General features: G+C 42.9%; 1 protein-coding gene across 5 annotated transcripts in view; it reads left to right on the top strand.

Moving 5' to 3' along the window:
• Positions 1 to 27,150, top strand: part of srpk2 (SRSF protein kinase 2) — a 141,396-nt gene that overhangs the window by 15,411 nt on the left and 98,835 nt on the right. The window contains exon 1 of one of the 5 annotated variants that reach the window (XM_062983503.1): positions 25,229 to 25,374. The exons of 2 other annotated variants lie outside the window; for them this stretch is intronic. In XM_062983503.1, the coding sequence (XP_062839573.1) occupies positions 25,233 to 25,374 (142 nt within the window). In that variant the 5' untranslated portion in view covers positions 25,229 to 25,232. Of the gene's footprint in view, positions 1 to 25,228; positions 25,375 to 27,150 lie in introns of those variants that run through there. 2 more of the 5 variants (XM_062983502.1, XM_008111553.3) reach the window with 2 other exon arrangements.

A 27,150-nucleotide genomic window follows, 5' to 3' on the forward strand; every position in this document is an offset into this window, starting at 1 on the left:
GCAGCCTTACAGCAGGCGGCAATTCAATGCGAATACATACAAATATAAACAGATACAATTAAAATCTATACAATTAAACATTAATTATTAAAACATCAATTAAAATCACACAGTCCAGATGTAAGTCCAAGGCCTGGCTTATATAGGGAGATGCGTTCAGACAGGTAAGCTGGGCTGGAACCGTTTAGGGCTTTATGTGCTAAAGCCAACACTTTGAATTGTGCTCTGTAGCAGACTAGCAGTCAGTGGAGCTGGCATAATGGGAGTTGTGTGCTCCCTGTATGTTGCTCTAGTGAGCAATCTGGCTACTGCCTGTTGGACCATTTGAAGCTTCCGAACAAGTCTTCAAAGGCAACCCCACATAGAGCGTGTTGCAGTAATCTATTTGGGATGTAACAAGAGCATGGACCACTGTATCCAAGTTTGTGTTATGAACACAAAGGGTTTCTATTCCTTTTGATGCAGAGTGTTCAGGGAATAGTGGTGGATCAGTGACTTTCAGAGACCAAATTTGGGTTTAATGTTTTTTATGTAACATTTATTGGTCAGAATCGCATCAGAATCACATCAAAATCACATCAAGAGAGAGCTCTCATCCATGGGCACATTCATACATCCATACTCACACATGCAGGCCCTGCTCCAAAGAACTGATCAGGTTCTCCCAGCAGGCGTGGACACTCTGTTGCCACAGTTCCGGAAAAGCGTGCTGAATCTTTGAGACCCCCTTCACTTTATAACCTAAAGTTAGTCTTTCTTTCGGTAAATGTGCTGTTCTGTTCTTATGGCATGGTTTCAAAATATTCTATATCTCAGGCTATATGACTTATGGGGTACCACCTGCACACTTTGTTGTCCATTGTTATTTCGGATGCACCTTACTGAACCCTCATTTCATCTTGCCAGGTTAGATACGCCTTGTTGAATCTTCGCTTCATCTGCCAAGTTCATTCCATAGCACGCTTTGCGAAACACTTTGTCTTTAGGCCTGCTCCTTCACAAGCACCCACACAAACACTCCAATTCCTTACATCTGCCTTCCCAAGATACGGGCACAACTCGTGCAAGTTTTAATCGTGCAAAGCTCCCCTGGCCACCGCCGAAATCTGAGATTCCAGGCTCAACGATGAATCTAGGATCACTCCCAAGCTATGAACCTGAGCCTTCGGGGGAGTGTTACCCTGTCCAGCACAGGCTGTAACCCTATACCTTATTCGACCTTACGACTGACTAGGAGAACCTCTGTCTTGTCTGGATTCAATTTCAATTTGTTTGCCCTCATCCAGACCATCACAGCTGGTTTAGGACCTGAATAGCCTCCTTAGTAACAGGTAGAAAGGAGTGATTATGTTGGATGTCATCTGCGTACAGATGACATCAAACTCCAAAACTCTGGATGATCTCTCCCAGTGGCTTCATGTATATGTTGAACAGTATGGGGGACAATACTGAGTTCTGCGGGACCCCACAAGATAATGGTTGCGGGGCCAAGCAGGTGTCCCCCAGTAACAGCTTCTGGGAACGGTCCTCCAGGAAAGCTTGGAGCCACTGTAAAACAGTACCTCCAAGCCCTATTCCCACGAGGCTCCCAGAAGGATACTGTGGTCTATGGTATCAAAGGCTGCTGAGAGGTCTAGGAAAAGAAACAACAGGGATACACTCCCCCTGTCCAGTTCCCGGTGTAGATCATCCACCAAGGCGACCATGGCTGTTTAAGTTCCATGTCCTGGCCTAAAGCCAGACTGTGCTGGATCTTGATAATCAGTGTCTTCATTGTCTGTTATCCAACAGTGTCCTTTTATTTCATGTTCCAAAATTCATTTGTCCTTTTTGACTGCATAGTGTTGGCCCTTCTGAATGTGACAGTCCAGTCAGAAAAAAGGAATAAATAAGAGAGGCAGACTATGTTTAGGGCACCTTTTCTAGCCCTTCCCCATATGGGATGAGCAGAGTGGATCCTAAATAGAGCTGCTCAGTCATGGATACAGCTGCTGAACTGCCTCTGAGCTTGAGTTAGAACAACTGAATCCATATCCACTGCCCATGTGCTGGTCCATAGCTTGGGACTTTCAGATTTTACAGCCCCGCCCCCTTTGTCACTTGCTGATTGCCATGGGACTTTTGTTAAGTTTCGGTTTGCCTTGGAAGATGTCAGTGTCCAAATTTGTTTTATGTGTGAAGATTGGTGCACAGTCTTCATAGAAAGAGGTTTTGATCCAGTGGCATGATTAACACAACGACCAGTGGTCTCTCAACTGTTGCAGCCTTCTTCCACCTTCACAGCCATTGTAACATGTACTGTGTTATCAATCACCTGCTCCGCCATTGAGGTCTTCATATCAGTCTTCATCTAGTTCCTCCCCTTTGTACCTACTGCCATTAGATACCCCGCTGGGAGTACATGACTCTGACGGCTTTGCTTATAGGTGATTTGGGTAGGGTGAGGACATGTACCCGCCTTATACTTCCTATAGACAATCATGTTAGAGTAGTACATGCAAAGGTTAAGGTTCATAGAGTTTTAAATAAATTTTAAGTGCAGATGCCAGCAGAAATTTTTAGATATACCAGTACTTGGTTTAGAAACAGCTCCATCATGATGCTGAATTGAGAAGTCCTAGGAAATGTTCATTTGAAATATTTGTTAAGAAAACAACCAAAACTCTTTTAACTCTTTAGTATAGTATAATAGCGTAGGCAACTGACATTTCTGTTTTTCTTTGTAAAAACATATCAAGTTTATAATTGTAGTTAGCTTTTGAAAGAATCCATACATGTGGGACTTTTTGGTTGGACTAGCTACCAAGACATTCATTTCAGAATTGAGGCATGGTACAATTCTAATGACAGTTTGCCTTTATTGTTGCTGTTGTTGTTGTGTGCCTTCAGGTTATTTCTCACCGATGGTTGCCCTAAAGTAACCATAACACGGGATTTTCTTAGCAAGATTTATTCAGAGAGGATTTGCCTTTGCTGTCCGCTGAAGGTGAGAGCTTATGATGTGGCCAAAATCACTCAGAGGGGTTTCCATTGCTGAACAGAGATTCAGATTCTTTTCTCCAGAGCTGTTGTCTAACGACTCAAACCATAACATACTGGCTCTCTATAGTTATTTACAAACATGTGTATGTCAGATAGAATGAAGTATTACTGTTACTGTTAAAGTTAAATATAATTAATAAATTGAACTTAGTATCACTATAACCATTTTGGAAAAAAAGGCACATGTACTAAAGCAGGGGTCCCCAAACTAAGGCCTGCATTTGCCTCCCCCCCCCCGAAAAACTTTAGACTTAGGAACACCCTAAGTCTGAAACAAAGGCACACAACAACAGTCTTAATTAACTTAACTATCTCATCAGCTAAAAGCAGGCCCACACTTCCTACTGAAATACTGGTAAGTTTATGTTGGTTATAATTATTCTTTTTAAATATTGTTTTGTTCTTGGTTTTTGCACTATAAATAAGATACGTGCAGTGTGCATAGGAATTTGTTCATTTTTCCCAATGACTCAGGCTCTCAGCAGTTCCCACTGACATGGAATCTATCATCCACCAGTAAAAACCAGCAAGACATGGCTTGGTATTTACCATCTGGGACACAATAATTAAAGATATTTTCCCTGATTTCTGAGATTTCCATTGATTTCCCCTGGTTGGCATGCAAATTGACAGCTTTCAGACATTACATGTACTAAAACTGATTGGTTGAAATCAGCTAAGTAAATATACTTCCTTTCCTTGGGAATTACCGTAAATGTTTGTGCTAAGAAAGTCTAAATGTATGAAGATGGATTTGTCTTTGTGTTTTCAAGATTAATGCTTCATAGAGTAATCTATATCAATTGGTTCTTGTGGCTGTTCTTTCCTGTCATAGGTTAGGTTAGGTTTCCCCTGACGTTAAGTCTAGTCATGTCTGACTCTGGGGGTTGGTGCTCATCTCTATTTCTAAGCCGAAGAGCCGGCGTTGTCCGTAGACACTTCCAAGGTCATGTGGCCGGCATGACTACATGGAGTGCCGTTACCTTCCCGCCAGAGCGGTACCTATTGATCTACTCACATTTGCATGTTTTTGAACTACTAGGTTGGCAGGAGCTGGAGCTAACAGCGGGTGCTCAAGCCGCTCCTGGGATTTGAACCTTTTGGTCTGCAAGTTCAGCAGCTCAGCGCTTTAACGCACTTTGCCGCCTGGACTCCGGTCATATTCCATGGGAATTGCTGGACTAAGCCAATATTTGAGGAACTAAATGAAGACCATCTGTGGCAGATGTTTCGAAACGTTTCATGTTGGTGACACACTTTTTTAGACATGCATCATTTCACAACACATTAAATTAGTTTTACTGACAGTTTTACTAAAATAATGTATTGCATATTTCACATAGACTCAGAGGTTATTCTTTGTGAGCTGCTGAACTTGCTGACCAAAAGATCAGCGGTTTGAATTGAGGGAGCGGAGTGAGCTTCCGCTTTTAGCCCCGGCTTCTGCCAACCTAACAGTTCAGAACCAATCCCCCAGAGTCGCACATGATTAGATTTAATGTCAAGGGAAAACCTTTACCTTTACCTAACTAGTATCTTCAGCTTTACTCAGTCACCCTTTGTAGTCATTATCAGTTCTATTTGTAGTGGAGCAAATGCTTCTTTCAGCACTAGTTGAACATTTTATTTCACTAAAGGATGTATATCACTTTGTGGACACAGATAACTTACCACATTTTTGCATGACTATTTCTACTTGTAATTTACTGAGAAGCAAGCGATTTTATGAAACACTTAATAGAAACAAGCCTAATAGTTCATTCATTTGTTAGTGTGTTCCAATGCTTGTCTAGTTAGAATAATAAAACTTCATATAATGTCTATAGCTCAACATGATAGATTACAGTCCAGACAATGTGGATAAACACACATATGTTGTGGGTATTTTTCCATAGAATGGTACAGCATCCTACAATTTTCCAGGAAGATTTCTATTTTGCCACCTTACATCAACTTTGTCTTAGGCCTCTTCTACACTGCCATATAAAATCCAGATTATCTGCTTTGAACTGGATTATATGGCAGTGTAGACTCATATAATCCAGTTCAAAGCAGATAATGCGGATTATCTGCTTTGATATGGCAGTGTAGAAGGGGCCTTAGTCCCTAATCTGTACAGAAGATTAGGGGACATCATCAAGCTCCAAAATTCTGGTAGTACATGCTTGCTGTTAAAGATGACACTTGGCAGTTCATCTCTGTTCTGAAGTTTGTAAAGACACACTTAAGTATTGACATATTTCTAGTCCTTCTTGGTTCCAAGACAGTGAAGCTTGGTTTTTCTTTATTACTATTGTATGAATTTGTAAACATTCTTCAAAGCAGAGGGGGGAAAGTGTGCCCTGTGAGTTGCATATTGCTCCACTCCACTTTTTGCAACTCAGTCCCCTCAATACCACAACCCCCCCTCAAAAATTTGAGTGCAAAAGTATCCTTGAATGTTTGAAATTATCCAAACTTTTACAAAAATGTGGCAATTTTGGTTAATGTGGTCCTCCCTAGCTTTCACCCCCCCCCCCAAAAAAAACCTGATAGTTTTTCAGTTGAAAAATAAAAACGGGGGATATGACATCGCTTTAATCACTCTGTTGTGTTGTTGTGTGCATGGAAAGTGTGAAGTTGAAAAACAGCCCCTTTCTGAGTGAATTCTCAGACATTGGAGGGCTTGATTTGCCCAGGCAAGTGAACTAAGGGTGTGACTATTATGCAGGGAAAGGCAAAAGTCTTATTTTGCCTTCGCCCAAAAAGGGGGTGCGACTATTATGCAAGGGCGATGAAATACAGTAGTTTCCCTGAATATGTACAAATCCCTGCCTAATTTTTGAGGTTGCAATCATTTCATTTCCAATGGCAAGGTACAACCACTGAAGTGTGTTTTCAGACGAAGTTTGTTTTCAGTCCCCATGTTGCGAACAAGGTAGGTTCTGTAGGTTTGTTCTTAAGTTGAATTTGTATGTAAGTCGGAACAAGTGCATTTTTAAGTTTAATTCCAGACAGGATAGCATAGGGAAGGGTTAACATCTCTGTATGTTTATTTTGCTGTCTGCCCCTGTTCACAAGATTCACTTTCACTCTCTATCCCTGTGATAATCGGATTTTGAAAAAAAATAGCTTTTTGTGGAAACAAGGATTGGTGAGAAAGCTTCAGTGGAGATAATGTTTCCCATAATATCTCTTTTCAGGAATGAATTTCCCTTCCAGGGGTAGATTTCTCTCACTTCCTGTGGTCTCACCCCTGTTTGTAACTATGAGTCATTTGTAAGTCGGATGTTTGTAACTCAAGGACTACCTGTATATGTGTTATTATAATAAGAACTGTTTGTAAATAGGTGCTTTCATGCTTATTTATGTAGTGAATGTCAAACAAGCCACTAGATGGCAATCTATTAACTTGAAAGCCACTGAAAAGGAAGTCTCCTAAACTGGACTGGTAAAAATGGTTTTAAATGAGTAATGAAGGAATTTTGAGTTAAATTTTAATCCTTGCAAACTCAAGATGGCTAAAATGGTAGAGGGGTTTGGTCTCTTTATCATAGCATCATAGAGTTGGAAGAAATCACAAAGGCCATCCAGGCCAGTCCTCACTGCTATGCAGGAGTACTTGATATAATGTAACATTGCATGGTACAGTTCCATTATCTAAGTGGAGGCCACATGGAGGTGTTAGAGAAAAAAGGATAATCAATTTTACAGTGTGTGTGTGTGTGTGGGGGGGGGGGGGGAATTGAAAGAGGAAAACTATTTCTCCCGTTTTTGCTGGCTATTCACCCTCCCCACTATCCATTTAATAAACTAGGGTTGTTTCTATGATGGGGACATGAGTGGGGGGAATAACAGGAAAATAGGGGGAAATAGTTTCCCTCCTTCAACACCCCCATAAAATGAGCTATCCTTCCCTCTAGTGTTTACCATATGGTTTAGGTTAAAAAAACTAGTAAGAACCCATTTTAAAATACAGAGTTGAAAAGTGTGTGGGTGTATGGTTTGGCTGTGGAATCAGGTAATAAGAGCTTGCCTTAGGGAATATGTGGCCTTTGACATCTTGTTGGATTTCAGCTCCCATAGGCACTTGTCCACATAGCAAATAGTGAGAGATTATGAGAGTCGTAGACTAACAGCTTTTGTTGTGCCTCATGATCTCCAGCAACCACCTAGACAGGCCCATTTTCCATTCCATTTCAGTGTTAAATCATTTGTGGAATTTAAATTGAAGCACAGAGTCCTACTTCTGTAACAATGACTTTCCTATAGGTGACCAGGTGAGTGATAGAATAATGTTCATTAAAAAGTCTTTTGAAAAGTGATTTTATGCCCCTGTAAACCTCTCAGTGGATTAATGCAACTCTGGTATGGACAGGTTTTGTGGGGGAGGTCTAAGTTTTTTTGTTTTTCTTTTTGGTTGACTGTTTAAGGCTGTGTGGCCTAAGAAGAAATGGGTAACGCTTAAAGGTAAAGGTAAAGGTTTTCCCCTGGCATTACGTTGAGTCGGGTTCGACTCTAGGCATTGGTGCTCATCTCCATTTCTAAGCTGAAGAGCCGGCGTTGTCCGTAGTCTAAGGTCATGTGGCTGGCATGACTGCATGGAGCGCCGTTAACTTCCTCCTAGAGCGGTACCTATTTATCTACTCACATTTGCATGTTTTCAAACTGCTAGGTTGGCAGAAGCTGGGACTGACAGTGGGAGCTCACCCCACTCCCCAAATTCAAACCACCGACCTTTCTGTCAACAAGTTCTGCAGTTCAGCAGTTTAACCCACTGCACCACTGGGGGTGACTAACGCTTACTAGAAGATAAAACAGATAATCTGGAACGATAGTTACAAATCAAGTAAAAATGTAAATTTGTTTTAATACAAGCATGTAAACATAATAATGTTATTAGAATAAAAATAATATTAAGAAATAAGATGCAGCCAAAGCCAAGAATTAATTCTTTTTTGAAAAGACTAATCATTTTAATGCATTAAATATTGTTGTATTAACTGCAGTTGATTTTAGGATTAAAATTAATTCAGTATGAAATACATTTAAATTAATTACAGAGTGATTTTAGTTCATGATGACGTAATTTTAAATTAAGGTGGGAAACCATGAATGTGTAACTTAATATTGTAGAGTAGCAGTGACAGAGATGTTGCAGTAGAGTCTTGCTTTATACAACCTGTGCTTATCCAACATTCTGTATTATCCAATGCAGTCTGCCTCCCACTGTTTCTCTAGGCAGGTAAGGATCACAGATTTTTAAAAACCTTCACAGGACTGAATTTTTATGGATTTAACTTCCGACGGTGTTGTTACTACCGTATAAATTCATTTTATGCAATTCTATCTTTATTTGTGGTCAGTTTTTTAGTAGTCACTGTTTTTGTAGTCAATGTTTTGGTGCTAAATTCTTGAATGCAGTAATTACTACATAACATTACCGTGTATTGAACTGCTTTTTCTGTCGATTTGTTGTAAAACATGATGTTTTGGTGCCTAATTTGTAAAATCATAATGTAATTTGATGTTTAATAGGCTTTTCCTTAATCCCTCTTTATTATCCAACATTTTCGCTTATCCAATGTTCTGCTGGCCAGTTTATGTTGGATACGCGAGACTCCTACTGTACAAATAGACTGGGGATGGCCTTTGAAAAGCTTGCAAACTATCGCTTCTGCTTGACAAGTAATTTGAAAGATATTTGACTTTACTAGTCAAGTGCTTTACTTTCTTTTTTTAGTAGTTTGATATTTTACTTAGGCAGCAAAGTGTATCACAGATTTTTCTGGTGGAGTTTTAAGTTTAGTTTTTTTGTTTAGCTTTGTGGACCACCAGAAAGCAGTTTTGGATTTCTTTGGCCCACAGGCCAATTTCCTCATCTCTGCTATACTGCCTTAGGTTTAGTGCTATTTGCTTTCTAGCCGAATTCAAGCTACTGGGGTTTTCATTTTAAATCTGGCACCTTTAAGGTCTTTACATCTTTCCTTGCCAGTTATATAATACATGATGAACTGGGGATGGGATAGCTATGGCCCTCAGAACGTGAAATAACCACTGTGTGGCAATGGTATGCACAATCCAAAAGACCATATGAAAACATTTTTATTCTTCTTGGACTCTTTGCATACTCTAAATAGCCTAAATCTCCTAAAGGCACCATATCCCACCTAATTTTGGAAGCGAAACAGGGGCAGGTCTGGTTGGTACTTGAATGGGAACACCAGTCACTGCAGGCTACAATTCAGAGGAAGGAACTGGCAAAACCACATCTGGAGTATTCCTTGTCTAAAAATCCTATGAAAATCAAAAAATCTATGTAGACTGTATAAGTCAATAGGTGCACAGAAATACACACAGAGAGAGTAATATGAGGTCTAGTACATTAACAAGAATTGAAATATGGAATTAATAACTTATTTAGAAATCTTACTTTTCTCAAGTACTGATCTGTGATACCTTTATTTTGTACAATATCTTATTACTGAAAAGTAAATGCTGCTTTTTTCTTTAGAAAATAATTTGTTTTGTTCCTCACTTCCTGACTTCACAGTAAAAGAGGAAATAGTTTACTAGGATAGAAACAAAGCATATGTTTTCCCCCAGACACTTTCAGTTTTTTTTCCTTTTCTTTGAACTACAAAGAAGGTTGGGTATTACAATGTTATTATGCTGAAGGACCGGTTTGATGACTCAGATATGGGATTGACTGAAAGACTATAAAACTTAAAATAGGCAAAAAGTGAAAAAAGAGAGGAACAAGCAGCATCAACTAAAAAACGGTTTCTTGAACATACTCTTTTTTAATTTACAAAGCTGTATGTTTTGAAATGTATTTTAAATCATATTAAGAAATTTTGTATCCTGCAAAGTGAAAGGAAGATTTCAGAAAGCACTATCTCTATCTGCTTTTAAAACATTTTACTTTTTTTTAAAAAAAAAAGTCAGAGAACAAAAAAGTACCACAGTTTTGTAACACAGATTTCCATTTGTATCAGCTGAGGAGCTTCATGCATGGGTGGATCTTGATGATGTTTTGACTGAATAGATTCTACTAGTACATCACTACAGACAAGCTGGTATACTCTGCCAGCAAAGGAGGGTAGAAATGAATAGGAGAGAGGGAACAACATGGTTTTGCTGGTCTTAAAATGAAACGTAAGTTGTGTTCCTGGACCTTGGAGTGCATGTCCGTGTACTTCCTTTAGTACCTTTTCATTGTCACAGCAGCAGCATCAATTAGGTGCCTTCTGAGTATTTATTTGAACTTTGGACTTATTCTTGGCTTGACACAGACTTTGGACTATGTTTGGTTTTGATATCTGTGTTCTGGCTCATTGTTATTAAATGGTTTTCTCAGCTGGATCAGGACTTCTATTTACAATTTCTCTGCTCTGATTCCCCTTGGGCTTGGTACTTTTGTGACCCTTCTACACATGGCTAAAAACCCAGAAGTAACTGGAATATGTGACATTTCAACAAAGTGTAGGCAGAATTGGGATAGCAGCTGAAAACCATGTGTTAAAAAGGTGCACCCCAAAAATACACGTTTGCATGACTGTATATCCCTAAAGTCATGCAAAACATGTGTTTTCCTTCCCTTCCCCCTGTGTGGACTGTGTTGAGGACTATGAAGCCTCTAAGCATGAGGACGGAAATTTTCTGTTTGAGCCTGGTGTTTCCTTGGGGGAAAGTGAAAGTGTTTTTCGAGACGATGGAAATATTTTGGGTAGATTTGTCGTTGGGGAAGCGGGCAATGATTCTCATGAGAATCGGCCAGGGATTGAGTCTGAAAGGAATGTGCGGGAGACAGGAGGGTTACCGATGACCCAGCTCAGAAGGGATAGTGTGAAACAGAGACAAATTCAATGTTCCCAGAGGCTGAAAGATAAATAAAGGGAACCCAGGTGTGAGAAAGAGTGATGTCATGGGCAAGATGGAGTTTTCTTAGGGAATTAGAGTCTATGTTCGGTGGGGAGATCAAAGCTAGATTTTCATGTGTCAAATTGCCTGTCTTGGGAGCTTGGAGTTAGGAGTTCTGTTCTTGGGTCTGTATCTTGTTTTTCTGTTTAAGTTCCATGCCCCCTGTTTGGATTACAAATCTTGTTTCAAGTTTGAAGACTTTGGGATTATAATCAAGCCTTTGGATTAGGGTCTTGTTTATGTTTTCAAGCTTTTGGATATAATTCTAGTTCAAGCGCAACAACCCTTGGATTACAGTTTCTAGTTTTTGCCTTTGGTGAATTTTGGAATTCATATTCAGAGTTGGTCATTGCTTTTTGTTAAGCTCCTGGAAATCTAGCTCATGGATGTAACACTGAAATTGCTTTTGCATATTGGGTTTTGCTGGTACTTCAGTGAATGCTTAGTCTGCTTATTTTGAGCACTATTTTGAAACTGTTTTTTATATTAGACACTCTTCTTATTATTGTTGATCTGTGTGGTGTTTTGGTGAAAAAGGGATCAAGCAGGTGGCTGGGCTGCAACAGACTGCTCCATCGCATGTGTACGCTTTAAAAACCCAGAACAGCTGAATAGCTGATTGAACTGTCAAAAAATAGAGCCATGGACATACAGGTGGTTAAAGGGATGCAGAATGGGAAAGCAATTTGAACTCTCTGCAAGCATTTCTTTCTTTTGATTTTTATCAAGTTAAACAGAGCTTGAATTAGCAATTTTGTGAAGAGAAAGATAAGAAATCTGCTTATGCGTACATTAAGATATTTTCGTGTGCACATACGACGTCCAGCGCATCTCGGAGATATATCTAAATCTAATCAATCTAATCTAATCTAAATCTAATCTAAATCCATAATAAAAGTGAAAACCCGTATGTCTGTACGTGGCACGGGTGTCCGCTCACACAGACAGCCTCCGGCCTCCACAAACAGGCTACAGTTCCCAGTGCTGAGAATCCAGCAAGTCACTCCTTTGCACTGACATTGCGGTTACAGCGAGCTTCATGAACATGTAGCCCAAACCCTGCCAATGTCCTTCCCAAACACTACGGCCCACTACCCAAAGGAATGCTTTCGTTTGGGGACCATTTCCTCCTAGATTTTGCTTTTTCTTCCACCGCAGGCAGGCATTCCAGGGTTCTCAATTGCTTTGAAATTTGCATATTTATTATTTTATTTATTATTTATTTCCATCATTTATATGCCGCCCTTCTCACCCGAAGGGACTCAGGGCGGCTCACAATACAGTAGAAAAATAAAACATAGCAATATAAAACAATCAATTTAAAACAATCCCATAAATACATTTAAAACAGTATAATAAAATACTTAATCCATTCGTCCACATAAACCTTGCACGTAAACCTTAGTCCGGACCGAGTTAAAGCCATCATAATTCATTCATTAAACGCTTGTTCGCAAAGCCAGGTCTTTACCTTTTTTCTGAAACTCAGAAGGGATGGAGCCTGCCGGATGTCACTGGGGAGGGAGTTCCACAGCCGAGGAGCCACCACCGAGAAGGCCCTGTCCCTCGTTCCCACCAGCCGCACTTGTGAGGCAGGTGGGACCGAGAGCAGGGCCTCCCCAGACGATCTTAAAGTTCTCATGGGCTCATAGGAGGAGATACGTTCAGATAGGTAAGTTGGACCTTTAGGGCTTTGTAGGCCAAAACCAGCACTTTGAATTGGGCTCGGTAGCATATTGGCAGCCAGTGGAGCTGACGCAACAGAGGAGTGGTGTGCTCCCTGTACGTCGCTCCAGTTATAAGCCTGGCTGCCGCTCGTTGTACTAATTGAAGCTTCCGGGCCGTCTTCAAAGGCAGCCCCACGTAGAGCGCGTTGCAGTAGTCCAAACGAGCTGTAACTAGAGCGTGGACCACCGTGGCCAAGTCAGACCTCCCAAGGAACGGGCGCAGCTGGCGCACAAGTCTGAGTTGTGCAAAGGCTCCCCTGGCCACCGCCGAGACCTGGGGTTCCAGGCTCAGCGATGAGTCCAGGAGAACCCCCAGACTGCGAACCTGTGTCTTCAGGGGGAGTGCGACCCTGTCCAACACAGGCTGTAACCCTATTCCCTGTTCAGCCTTACGACTAACCAGGAGGACCTCTGTCTTGTCTGGATTCAATTTCAATTTGTTAGCCCGCATCCAGTCCGACACAGTGGCCAGACACCGGTTCAGGACCTGGACAGCCTCCTTAGTGACAGGTGGGAAGGAGTGACAGAGCTGGACATCATCTGCGTACAGATGACACCTCACCCCGAAACTCCGGATGATCTCTCCCAACGGCTTCATGTATATGTTGAACAACATGGGGGACAGTACTGACCCCTGCGGGACCCCACAAGTCAATGGTTGTGGGGCCGAGCAGGTGTCCCCCAAGGACACCATCTGGGACCGACCCTCCAGGAAGGACCGGAGCCACTGCAGAACAGTACCTCCAAGCCCCATCCCGGCAAGGCGCCCCAGAAGGATACCGTGATCGACGGTATCGAAGGCCGCTGAGAGGTCCAGCAGAACCAGCAGGGACATACTCCCCCTGTCCAGTTCCCGGCGTAGATCATCGACTAAGGCGACCAAGGCTGTCTCGGTACCATGCCCCGGCCTGAAGCCAGACTGCGTCGGATCCAGAAAATCAGTGTCAACCAAGAATGCCTGGAGTTGTGCGGCCACCACACGTTCCACGACCTTGCCCAAAAAGGGGAGATTGGAAATAGGCCGAAAGTTCTCTAATTGAGTGGGGTCCAGTGATGGCTTCTTCAACAGCGGTTTGATCACAGCCAATTTGAGGCTCTGTGATGACTCATGGGCCTTGTAGTCCTGTTCCTAGTACTATTGTGGCAGACGAAGAGGAAAACATGGGGTTTTCGCCGGTTCAGCAAGAGCCGGAGTCTCTTCACCTGCAGGATGTTGATGTTTGCCCTCAAGAATTCAGCCAAACAGGCCTTGGGCAGAACTCCCCCCCGTTTTCCAGGAGGGAAAATTATTCTAAAGATAGGGGAGTCAGGGAGGCTAATCGGAGAAGCCTGAGAATCGCTGCCAAACAAATGGCTGATTAGGTCTGCTTCCCTTGGGAAATTCTAAGGAGTCATGCATCTGGACAGAGTTGGGTTTCGCTTCTCATTCTCTAGGGAAAGAGTTCTGTTGGCGGGAAAACGAGACCCAATATAGGTGTTTGGCGCGAGGGATTCTTTGCGGAGTCAATTGATCAGCTTGAGGAGAGAGATCGTGTGTGGACTTTGTAATCCCAGTTCCTTGCTTTCCGGATCTAGCTTCAAGCCTTGCCTTGTCTCACGGTTTTACCACGGACTCTGTTCATGCTTCATGTTCGTCTTGCCTCCAGTCACGGATCTAGTCAAGAATCAAGTTTATTTCCAGCCTTGTTGTCAAGCTTCATTGGACTTTAAAGACTCTGTTATTTCCCCACACTATTGCTTGGCAAAGTGTGTGTTTCGGTCAAGTGGATTAAAACTTTGAACTCTAATATCTTATATTGGACAATACATTTCTGGACTATATTTGACCTCATCTGAAAGGTCTGCTTCTGAACTATATTCTTCACTTGTTTTTATTGATTTTATATATTTCTTTAATAAAGATATTAGATAGAGACTGGCCTCTGTGTAAGGTTATTGGTGCTCTGCAGCCAGGGTCCTGACAGGCTCGCTGGAAAAATGCCTTCCTGAAGGGAGGCATTCACCACCACCTTCACCCACTCGGCCAACCCCCCTCTGGCTTCCTTTATCAGCCAGGATGGACAGGGGTCTAGGATGCATGTGGTAGCCCTCACCTCTCCAAGCACCTTGTCCACATCCTCAGGCTGAACCAATTGAAAAGAATCCATCAAAATAGGACAAGCAGGTGCTCGTGTTACATCCTCGGAGACTGCCGTTAATATGGTGTCAAAGCCGGAGCGGATCAGAGCGACTTTGTCCGCAAAGAACCGAGCAAATGCTTCGCAGCGGGCTGCCGAGTTGTCAGGGATCCCGTCTTGAGCGACGGGATTTAACAAGCCTCTGACAACCCAGAACAGCTCCGCCGGACGGTTCTTTGCAGACGCAATATTAGCTGCCAAGAAAGCATTCTTTGCAGCATCTATTGCCGCGGCATATGCCCTGAGGTAGAGACACAGCCGTGTTCGGTCTGATTCGTTCCACTCTGAACGCCACACGCGCTCTAGTTCCCTCTTTTTTCGCTTCATCGCTGCCAACTCCTCAGTAAACCAAGGAGCTGGTTTAGCTCGGTTACTCGAGAGGGGACGTTCCAGAGCAATCGTGTCTACTGCCCTAGTCATCTCCCTATTCCAGAGAGAGACCAGGGCATTAACAGGATCACCAACCAAGGCGGCGGGAAACTCCCCAAGAACCGTCAGGAATCCATCTGGATCCATAAGCCTCCGGGGGCGGACCATTTTAATAGGTCCCCCACCCCTGCGGAGGTTAGGTGGTGCATTCAGCCTAAACCTGATCAGGTGATGGTCGGTCCATGGCAAAGGAGCGATGGTAAGCTCCTCCACACCGCCACCTTCCTCCCATCCCTGGCAGAAAACCAAGTCAAGTGTGTGCCCCACTCTGTGGGTGGGACCAGATACCAATTGGGACAGCCCCATGGTTGCCATGGAGGCCATGAAGTCCTGAGCCGCACCAGTCAGGATGGTCTCAGCATGGACATTGAAGTCCCCAGCACTAAAAACCGCTGGGACTCCAATGCCAGGCCCGAGACCACCCCCGCTACCTCAGGTAGGGAGACTGTAGTGCAGCGGGGTGGGCGGTACACTAACAGAATCCCCAATCTGTCCCGGTCACTCACCCTCAGGTGGACACATTCAAACAAGGTTGACTGCGGGATGGAGCACCTGATCAGGGGGATAGACTCCTTATAGACCAGTGCCACACCGCCTCCCCGTCCTCTGGATCTTGGTTGGTGCTGCACGGCATACCCGGGAGGACAGAGTTGGGTGAGATTGACCCCACCCGCCTCATCCAACCAGGTCTCCGTTATGCACACCAGGTCTGCCCGTTCATCCAAGATGAGGTCTTGGATGATTGCTGTTTTTCCATTTACAGACCTGGCGTTTAACAGCACCACCTTTAATCCGGAGGAACCGCCAACCTGGGTATCCAAGTTTACCATATCAGGAGGCCGTTTTAAATCTACAAGAAATCTCTTCCTCTCCCTAGGCCGAATCAGTTTTGGCCTCCCTTTCCCGTATCTCCCACTCCCCTGGATTACCTCTATGGGGGCCCCTCGGCTAGTGGACATCCTCCCCCCCCCCCTCCATGGCCCCTCTCTCCTCCTTCCGTCATTGGGCTGGCACTAGCTTTCAAATATGAGCCAGATCCCTGCTTAAATTGTATAACCCTGCATAACCCTGCCTACTGCCCTTGCACCATAGGCAGGCATCCCAGGGTTCTCCATTGCTGTGGAATTTGCACGCCCCCACCTACTGCCCTTCCCTTTCAAATCTGTCTGCATAACAAACACAGCAGAACTGAACAGCAACTAAACTTACTGGAGGAGTTTGGGAATTAACTGCACATGGTGGAAGTTGTAGTTCATCCTGCATCAAGTCACAGCACTGTGACTCCTACTGGGGAATTTAGAGGAGTTGTAGTTCACCTACACCCAGAACGCACTATGAACCCAAACAAGGATGGGTCTGGACCAAACTTGCCATGCATCCCCGATAGGCCCAGATTTGCATACTGGTGGGTTTGGAGGGGAATTGGCCTGGACATTTGGGAGTAGTAGGTACTGGGATTTATAGTTCACCTGCAATGAATGAGCACTCCGAACCCCACCGATGATAGTTCAGGACCACACTTGGCACACAGAGCCCCCATAACCAATACAACATATTGGACAAGTTTGGGGAAAAGGGAGTTATAGTTCACCTGCATCCAGAGAAACAGTGACCCCCACCGACAATGGACTAGGACCACACTTCGTACAGAGAAGCCTCATGACCAACTGAACATACTGCAGGTGTTTGTGGGAAGGGGCCTTTATTTTGGGAGTTGTAGTTCACCTGCATCCAAAGACCACTGAACCCAGCCAATGACGCATCTGGACCAAACTTGGCACACAGTCTGAACATTGCCTGCTGTAGATACTGACAGATATTTCGGGGCAATTGCCCCGAGCCTCTGGGAGTTGTAGTCATTCACTCCCATCCAGAGAATACTGCAGCCAGCCGATGACCAGTCAACGACATATCTGGACCACACTTGGTACACAGGCCTAAAATGGCCAATTTACAATACTGGCAAGGTTTGGGGAGGATTGAGCCACTATTCTGGGAATTGTAGTTAACCCACTCCAAACAGAATGCATAACATTGAAAGACAAATAACACCATTCTCAAATGACCCGGGCACCACCGGGTCCCCAAGCTAGTATATATATAAAATCCATTGGATGTCTCGTCTGCCCTTCATCTTGATCTGTTTCAAAGGAAGATGTGAGGATGGTGGAAAAGCATTTCCCAGGACTGACAGGTCTGTGTGTGGACCTGCTGGCAGGTCCTGGGATTTCCCCCCTGTTTTAAAACCCACATTTTGCCACTGTCTGGAAGCACTCTGTGTTGCTGGAATTTTTATTGGTTTACATCCTCTTTGGTGTCCTTCATAAATGTGCCTCCTGTGGGGTAAAATTTCTGATAGGAATGGGCACTCTAAGTACTTTCTTTGTCTAGGAGAGGGCCATAACAATGGTGCCTATCCTCAATGCTAGGTTCTCAGGCTGGATCTACACTGCCATATAACCCAGTATCTGATCCAAAATTATATGAAGTCTACGCTGCCATATAATCTAGTTCAAATCATATAATCTGGCATCAGAAACTAGATTATATGGCAGTATAGATGGGGCCTCACTCTGCAAGTACATCAAAACTGGCTGGATCTACACTGCCTTATGTCCTGTTACTTCATTGTGTTTAAAATGAATGATTGGCTGTGCGCTATTTTGTATCTCAGAGGCATGAATTTCTACATTGAACCCAGATATTTCTGGATGGTTATGCTAAGCAACATCTTTCCCTTGATGCAGCTGAATAATTGGTTTGCAACTCTAGATTTGAACAATGCTTACTTTCAAATAGCAATTTACCAACTTCACAGAGGATTTGTGTGATTCACAGTGAGAAGAAAGGTCTTACACTTTCATATCCTTCTTTTTGGTCTATTCACTACCCCACATGTGTTCACCAACTGGATGGTAGTGGTTGCATAGAATGGTATATTTGGAATAGGCCACAAGAGCCAACCAGCCCAACCCCCTGCTATGGAGGAACATTCAATCACACACACCCAACAGATGTCCATCCAGCCTCTGCTTAAAAATCTCCAGAGAAGGAGACCCCACTTCCCTCCTAGGCATCATATTCTGCTTTGCTTCTCTTGTTACAAGTCAGGAAAAATGACATTACACCTTTTTATTTGCGAATTTTGTTGCCAATATACCTAACACAGAGAGAACATTAAAACATCTTACCTCATGTCTCCAGTACCTTTTCTCAAGAGTTAATGAGAAATGAGTGGTGAAAGCAGAGCAAATCTGTAGCAAGAGAAAATCTCTAATCACTGGACTGTTTTGACAGTAGTGAAACTTTTGGACTTGTAAATATACTTTTAGGAGAGCTTTTCTTCAGATAAGGGACATTAGAACATGATAGAATTAAAATAATGCTAGACAAAGCAAAATTAATATGATGCTGCATTTTATGTAAAAGGTAAGAATTATAGGGCACGGCAGCATGTAGGCAAAAAGTTTACTTGTGGACCTCTACATCCTTAACATCTTGACATGTTCTGATGTCACAATATCTTCAGTGAACAAAGATGATTGTGAGTAACAGGTCAGACAGGACGTGCAAGATTCATATGGAAGAACACACATGGTTACAGATTAGTGAGAAGAAAGATACATGGAAAGAGGGAGGAAGACAGAAGGAAGAAATGGATGTGGAGAAGGACATACCCAACAGTATGGAAGTCCACTTAATTCTCAGAATCCAGGGATCATGGCAGATCGGCAAAATAGCTCTGTATTCCTTGATATGGTTTTAGGTAATAACAGTATTTATTTATGTTTTATTTGATTCATAGAAGTATGTTGCTTCAGAAAATAGGAATTAAATCGTTCCAACTCCTTTGGAAGTCTTCCTTATGTATATATTTTATATGTTTTGCATTTGGAAAAAAATCTTGGTTATTAATATAACTAATGAATTCAAATGTGTTCATACTAGTTCTTCAAAAGGAGATTAAATCTAATGTTTTGGATATTTGAATGCTTTACTCTGTTTATGTGAGTGTCGCTTGCTTGTCCCATGCGTAGTTACTTGTATGCATTAATGAAATATCTAGACCAGTTGCTAAAACATTTTATTCCTTCTATCACATTATTAAAAATATACCCATACATGATTTGCAGTCAGACCGAGGATACATATAATAGTGCAAACAAAGGAACACAAAGAGAGCACATTATTAATATTGTTCTTCCACAAGAGCAGAAGTGATGTGATGTACAACTACTTGTGAGACTTCATTTCTTTAATCTTCTCAGTAGCTTATAAAACAATTTTCCATGCTAAATGGTGTGGTTTGATGGCGATGATGAGCTGACAGTTGCTATGCTATGCTTATGGTCCCTTCTAATTAAGAAAGGAAATAGTATTTTCCAGACAGTTAAACTGTTATCAAAAGCTGGTAAGTATTGTTTGTTCTTGGATTTGTCATTAGCTTTTTGCATTTCCTTGAGATCATTGCTTAGTCTTTTCTTTGGTGCTCTCTCTCATTATATTTTATCAGATTAATATAAATGCAGATTAATATGAATGTTAAAGAAGAAGTGTTAAATTCCCCCTGTCCAGTTCCCGGCGTAGATCATCGACTAAGGCGACCAAGGCTGTCTCGGTACCATGCCCCGGCCTGAAGCCAGACTGCGTCGGATCCAGAAAATCAGTGTCAACCAAGAATGCCTGGAGTTGTGCGGCCACCACACGTTCCACGACCTTGCCCAAAAAGGGGAGATTGGAAATAGGCCGAAAGTTCTCTAATTGAGTGGGGTCCAGTGATGGCTTCTTCAACAGCGGTTTGATCACAGCCAATTTGAGGCTCTGTGATGACTCATGGGCCTTGTAGTCCTGTTCCTAGTACTATTGTGGCAGACGAAGAGGAAAACATGGGGTTTTCGCCGGTTCAGCAAGAGCCGGAGTCTCTTCACCTGCAGGATGTTGATGTTTGCCCTCAAGAATTCAGCCAAACAGGCCTTGGGCAGAACTCCCCCCCGTTTTCCAGGAGGGAAAATTATTCTAAAGATAGGGGAGTCAGGGAGGCTAATCGGAGAAGCCTGAGAATCGCTGCCAAACAAATGGCTGATTAGGTCTGCTTCCCTTGGGAAATTCTAAGGAGTCATGCATCTGGACAGAGTTGGGTTTCGCTTCTCATTCTCTAGGGAAAGAGTTCTGTTGGCGGGAAAACGAGACCCAATATAGGTGTTTGGCGCGAGGGATTCTTTGCGGAGTCAATTGATCAGCTTGAGGAGAGAGATCGTGTGTGGACTTTGTAATCCCAGTTCCTTGCTTTCCGGATCTAGCTTCAAGCCTTGCCTTGTCTCACGGTTTTACCACGGACTCTGTTCATGCTTCATGTTCGTCTTGCCTCCAGTCACGGATCTAGTCAAGAATCAAGTTTATTTCCAGCCTTGTTGTCAAGCTTCATTGGACTTTAAAGACTCTGTTATTTCCCCACACTATTGCTTGGCAAAGTGTGTGTTTCGGTCAAGTGGATTAAAACTTTGAACTCTAATATCTTATATTGGACAATACATTTCTGGACTATATTTGACCTCATCTGAAAGGTCTGCTTCTGAACTATATTCTTCACTTGTTTTTATTGATTTTATATATTTCTTTAATAAAGATATTAGATAGAGACTGGCCTCTGTGTAAGGTTATTGGTGCTCTGCAGCCAGGGTCCTGACAGGCTCGCTGGAAAAATGCCTTCCTGAAGGGAGGCATTCACCACCACCTTCACCCACTCGGCCAACCCCCCTCTGGCTTCCTTTATCAGCCAGGATGGACAGGGGTCTAGGATGCATGTGGTAGCCCTCACCTCTCCAAGCACCTTGTCCACATCCTCAGGCTGAACCAATTGAAAAGAATCCATCAAAATAGGACAAGCAGGTGCTCGTGTTACATCCTCGGAGACTGCCGTTAATATGGTGTCAAAGCCGGAGCGGATCAGAGCGACTTTGTCCGCAAAGAACCGAGCAAATGCTTCGCAGCGGGCTGCCGAGTTGTCAGGGATCCCGTCTTGAGCGACGGGATTTAACAAGCCTCTGACAACCCAGAACAGCTCCGCCGGACGGTTCTTTGCAGACGCAATATTAGCTGCCAAGAAAGCATTCTTTGCAGCATCTATTGCCGCGGCATATGCCCTGAGGTAGAGACACAGCCGTGTTCGGTCTGATTCGTTCCACTCTGAACGCCACACGCGCTCTAGTTCCCTCTTTTTTCGCTTCATCGCTGCCAACTCCTCAGTAAACCAAGGAGCTGGTTTAGCTCGGTTACTCGAGAGGGGACGTTCCAGAGCAATCGTGTCTACTGCCCTAGTCATCTCCCTATTCCAGAGAGAGACCAGGGCATTAACAGGATCACCAACCAAGGCGGCGGGAAACTCCCCAAGAACCGTCAGGAATCCATCTGGATCCATAAGCCTCCGGGGGCGGACCATTTTAATAGGTCCCCCACCCCTGCGGAGGTTAGGTGGTGCATTCAGCCTAAACCTGATCAGGTGATGGTCGGTCCATGGCAAAGGAGCGATGGTAAGCTCCTCCACACCGCCACCTTCCTCCCATCCCTGGCAGAAAACCAAGTCAAGTGTGTGCCCCACTCTGTGGGTGGGACCAGATACCAATTGGGACAGCCCCATGGTTGCCATGGAGGCCATGAAGTCCTGAGCCGCACCAGTCAGGATGGTCTCAGCATGGACATTGAAGTCCCCAGCACTAAAAACCGCTGGGACTCCAATGCCAGGCCCGAGACCACCCCCGCTACCTCAGGTAGGGAGACTGTAGTGCAGCGGGGTGGGCGGTACACTAACAGAATCCCCAATCTGTCCCGGTCACTCACCCTCAGGTGGACACATTCAAACAAGGTTGACTGCGGGATGGAGCACCTGATCAGGGGGATAGACTCCTTATAGACCAGTGCCACACCGCCTCCCCGTCCTCTGGATCTTGGTTGGTGCTGCACGGCATACCCGGGAGGACAGAGTTGGGTGAGATTGACCCCACCCGCCTCATCCAACCAGGTCTCCGTTATGCACACCAGGTCTGCCCGTTCATCCAAGATGAGGTCTTGGATGATTGCTGTTTTTCCATTTACAGACCTGGCGTTTAACAGCACCACCTTTAATCCGGAGGAACCGCCAACCTGGGTATCCAAGTTTACCATATCAGGAGGCCGTTTTAAATCTACAAGAAATCTCTTCCTCTCCCTAGGCCGAATCAGTTTTGGCCTCCCTTTCCCGTATCTCCCACTCCCCTGGATTACCTCTATGGGGGCCCCTCGGCTAGTGGACATCCTCCCCCCCCCCCTCCATGGCCCCTCTCTCCTCCTTCCGTCATTGGGCTGGCACTAGCTTTCAAATATGAGCCAGATCCCTGCTTAAATTGTATAACCCTGCATAACCCTGCCTACTGCCCTTGCACCATAGGCAGGCATCCCAGGGTTCTCCATTGCTGTGGAATTTGCACGCCCCCACCTACTGCCCTTCCCTTTCAAATCTGTCTGCATAACAAACACAGCAGAACTGAACAGCAACTAAACTTACTGGAGGAGTTTGGGAATTAACTGCACATGGTGGAAGTTGTAGTTCATCCTGCATCAAGTCACAGCACTGTGACTCCTACTGGGGAATTTAGAGGAGTTGTAGTTCACCTACACCCAGAACGCACTATGAACCCAAACAAGGATGGGTCTGGACCAAACTTGCCATGCATCCCCGATAGGCCCAGATTTGCATACTGGTGGGTTTGGAGGGGAATTGGCCTGGACATTTGGGAGTAGTAGGTACTGGGATTTATAGTTCACCTGCAATGAATGAGCACTCCGAACCCCACCGATGATAGTTCAGGACCACACTTGGCACACAGAGCCCCCATAACCAATACAACATATTGGACAAGTTTGGGGAAAAGGGAGTTATAGTTCACCTGCATCCAGAGAAACAGTGACCCCCACCGACAATGGACTAGGACCACACTTCGTACAGAGAAGCCTCATGACCAACTGAACATACTGCAGGTGTTTGTGGGAAGGGGCCTTTATTTTGGGAGTTGTAGTTCACCTGCATCCAAAGACCACTGAACCCAGCCAATGACGCATCTGGACCAAACTTGGCACACAGTCTGAACATTGCCTGCTGTAGATACTGACAGATATTTCGGGGCAATTGCCCCGAGCCTCTGGGAGTTGTAGTCATTCACTCCCATCCAGAGAATACTGCAGCCAGCCGATGACCAGTCAACGACATATCTGGACCACACTTGGTACACAGGCCTAAAATGGCCAATTTACAATACTGGCAAGGTTTGGGGAGGATTGAGCCACTATTCTGGGAATTGTAGTTAACCCACTCCAAACAGAATGCATAACATTGAAAGACAAATAACACCATTCTCAAATGACCCGGGCACCACCGGGTCCCCAAGCTAGTATATATATAAAATCCATTGGATGTCTCGTCTGCCCTTCATCTTGATCTGTTTCAAAGGAAGATGTGAGGATGGTGGAAAAGCATTTCCCAGGACTGACAGGTCTGTGTGTGGACCTGCTGGCAGGTCCTGGGATTTCCCCCCTGTTTTAAAACCCACATTTTGCCACTGTCTGGAAGCACTCTGTGTTGCTGGAATTTTTATTGGTTTACATCCTCTTTGGTGTCCTTCATAAATGTGCCTCCTGTGGGGTAAAATTTCTGATAGGAATGGGCACTCTAAGTACTTTCTTTGTCTAGGAGAGGGCCATAACAATGGTGCCTATCCTCAATGCTAGGTTCTCAGGCTGGATCTACACTGCCATATAACCCAGTATCTGATCCAAAATTATATGAAGTCTACGCTGCCATATAATCTAGTTCAAATCATATAATCTGGCATCAGAAACTAGATTATATGGCAGTATAGATGGGGCCTCACTCTGCAAGTACATCAAAACTGGCTGGATCTACACTGCCTTATGTCCTGTTACTTCATTGTGTTTAAAATGAATGATTGGCTGTGCGCTATTTTGTATCTCAGAGGCATGAATTTCTACATTGAACCCAGATATTTCTGGATGGTTATGCTAAGCAACATCTTTCCCTTGATGCAGCTGAATAATTGGTTTGCAACTCTAGATTTGAACAATGCTTACTTTCAAATAGCAATTTACCAACTTCACAGAGGATTTGTGTGATTCACAGTGAGAAGAAAGGTCTTACACTTTCATATCCTTCTTTTTGGTCTATTCACTACCCCACATGTGTTCACCAACTGGATGGTAGTGGTTGCATAGAATGGTATATTTGGAATAGGCCACAAGAGCCAACCAGCCCAACCCCCTGCTATGGAGGAACATTCAATCACACACACCCAACAGATGTCCATCCAGCCTCTGCTTAAAAATCTCCAGAGAAGGAGACCCCACTTCCCTCCTAGGCATCATATTCTGCTTTGCTTCTCTTGTTACAAGTCAGGAAAAATGACATTACACCTTTTTATTTGCGAATTTTGTTGCCAATATACCTAACACAGAGAGAACATTAAAACATCTTACCTCATGTCTCCAGTACCTTTTCTCAAGAGTTAATGAGAAATGAGTGGTGAAAGCAGAGCAAATCTGTAGCAAGAGAAAATCTCTAATCACTGGACTGTTTTGACAGTAGTGAAACTTTTGGACTTGTAAATATACTTTTAGGAGAGCTTTTCTTCAGATAAGGGACATTAGAACATGATAGAATTAAAATAATGCTAGACAAAGCAAAATTAATATGATGCTGCATTTTATGTAAAAGGTAAGAATTATAGGGCACGGCAGCATGTAGGCAAAAAGTTTACTTGTGGACCTCTACATCCTTAACATCTTGACATGTTCTGATGTCACAATATCTTCAGTGAACAAAGATGATTGTGAGTAACAGGTCAGACAGGACGTGCAAGATTCATATGGAAGAACACACATGGTTACAGATTAGTGAGAAGAAAGATACATGGAAAGAGGGAGGAAGACAGAAGGAAGAAATGGATGTGGAGAAGGACATACCCAACAGTATGGAAGTCCACTTAATTCTCAGAATCCAGGGATCATGGCAGATCGGCAAAATAGCTCTGTATTCCTTGATATGGTTTTAGGTAATAACAGTATTTATTTATGTTTTATTTGATTCATAGAAGTATGTTGCTTCAGAAAATAGGAATTAAATCGTTCCAACTCCTTTGGAAGTCTTCCTTATGTATATATTTTATATGTTTTGCATTTGGAAAAAAATCTTGGTTATTAATATAACTAATGAATTCAAATGTGTTCATACTAGTTCTTCAAAAGGAGATTAAATCTAATGTTTTGGATATTTGAATGCTTTACTCTGTTTATGTGAGTGTCGCTTGCTTGTCCCATGCGTAGTTACTTGTATGCATTAATGAAATATCTAGACCAGTTGCTAAAACATTTTATTCCTTCTATCACATTATTAAAAATATACCCATACATGATTTGCAGTCAGACCGAGGATACATATAATAGTGCAAACAAAGGAACACAAAGAGAGCACATTATTAATATTGTTCTTCCACAAGAGCAGAAGTGATGTGATGTACAACTACTTGTGAGACTTCATTTCTTTAATCTTCTCAGTAGCTTATAAAACAATTTTCCATGCTAAATGGTGTGGTTTGATGGCGATGATGAGCTGACAGTTGCTATGCTATGCTTATGGTCCCTTCTAATTAAGAAAGGAAATAGTATTTTCCAGACAGTTAAACTGTTATCAAAAGCTGGTAAGTATTGTTTGTTCTTGGATTTGTCATTAGCTTTTTGCATTTCCTTGAGATCATTGCTTAGTCTTTTCTTTGGTGCTCTCTCTCATTATATTTTATCAGATTAATATAAATGCAGATTAATATGAATGTTAAAGAAGAAGTGTTAAATTTGGTTTTTACTTTTGCAGTAAAAAAGAGCTTATATTTCAAGATTATCTTTCTTTCCGAGAAAACCATAGTACCTCATTTCATTCAGTTTTGAGTGTTTGTAATAGTAGCATATGTTGAAGAAACAAGAGAATGAAAATAAATTGGTAATTCACTTTCAGTATCTTTACTATATTTGAAAAACAAAGACAGAAGCAGGAGATGCACTTGTGAAAATAGATAGCAGGAGTTTGGCATGGGATAATTTTACCACCATCACTTTCCCCAAGGTGGAAAATGTTTCTCTTTGCAGTAATGATACATAGTTAAATAAATAATTGAACGTATAGTAAGCAACTACCTAGATAATTATGGATTTTGTGCTGCAAGCTCCTTGTTTTATGGCTTGTTTCTAGTGTATGACTTTGTTTCTCTTTGTTTGCAGTGAATTTGTATTAGGCTACAAGTCATTTTAAGAACTTGTAAATTATATAAATATCTCTATATTGTATTAACCTGAGCACATATTGCAGTGGTTTAACTTTACTCTTCTACATTTTTCTTCTGTTATCTTTTCATTTAATTTCTGAGAACAACTGGATGAACAGTTCAGTCTCAGTTTAAAGTGGTTAAATAATAATAATTTCATTTCTTAAACGTCTCTCCTCGTGGCTAAAGGCAGGTTACAGAATAATTAAAACACATAAACATTGTAAAAATGCCACAAATGCACATATTAAAATGTATTTCTATAAAAGATACACATTAAAACGTATTTCTATAAAATACGCATTAAAATACACAAAACAGAGATTAAACAAAGGACACGCGTTTAAAATTCATGTTTAAAAACTAACTGGGTATGCCTGCTGGAAGAGATAGGTCTTGAGATGGTTTTTAAATTTTGACAGCTCATTTAGCTTTTGGAGCTCTTCTGGCAGGTTGTTCCACAGTCTTGGGGTGGCCGATGAAAAGGTCCTCTGGGTGGTGGTCAACAATTTG

Source organism: Anolis carolinensis, chromosome 5 (assembly GCF_035594765.1).
Source record: "Anolis carolinensis isolate JA03-04 chromosome 5, rAnoCar3.1.pri, whole genome shotgun sequence".
NCBI classification, from domain to species: Eukaryota; Metazoa; Chordata; class Lepidosauria; order Squamata; family Dactyloidae; genus Anolis; species Anolis carolinensis.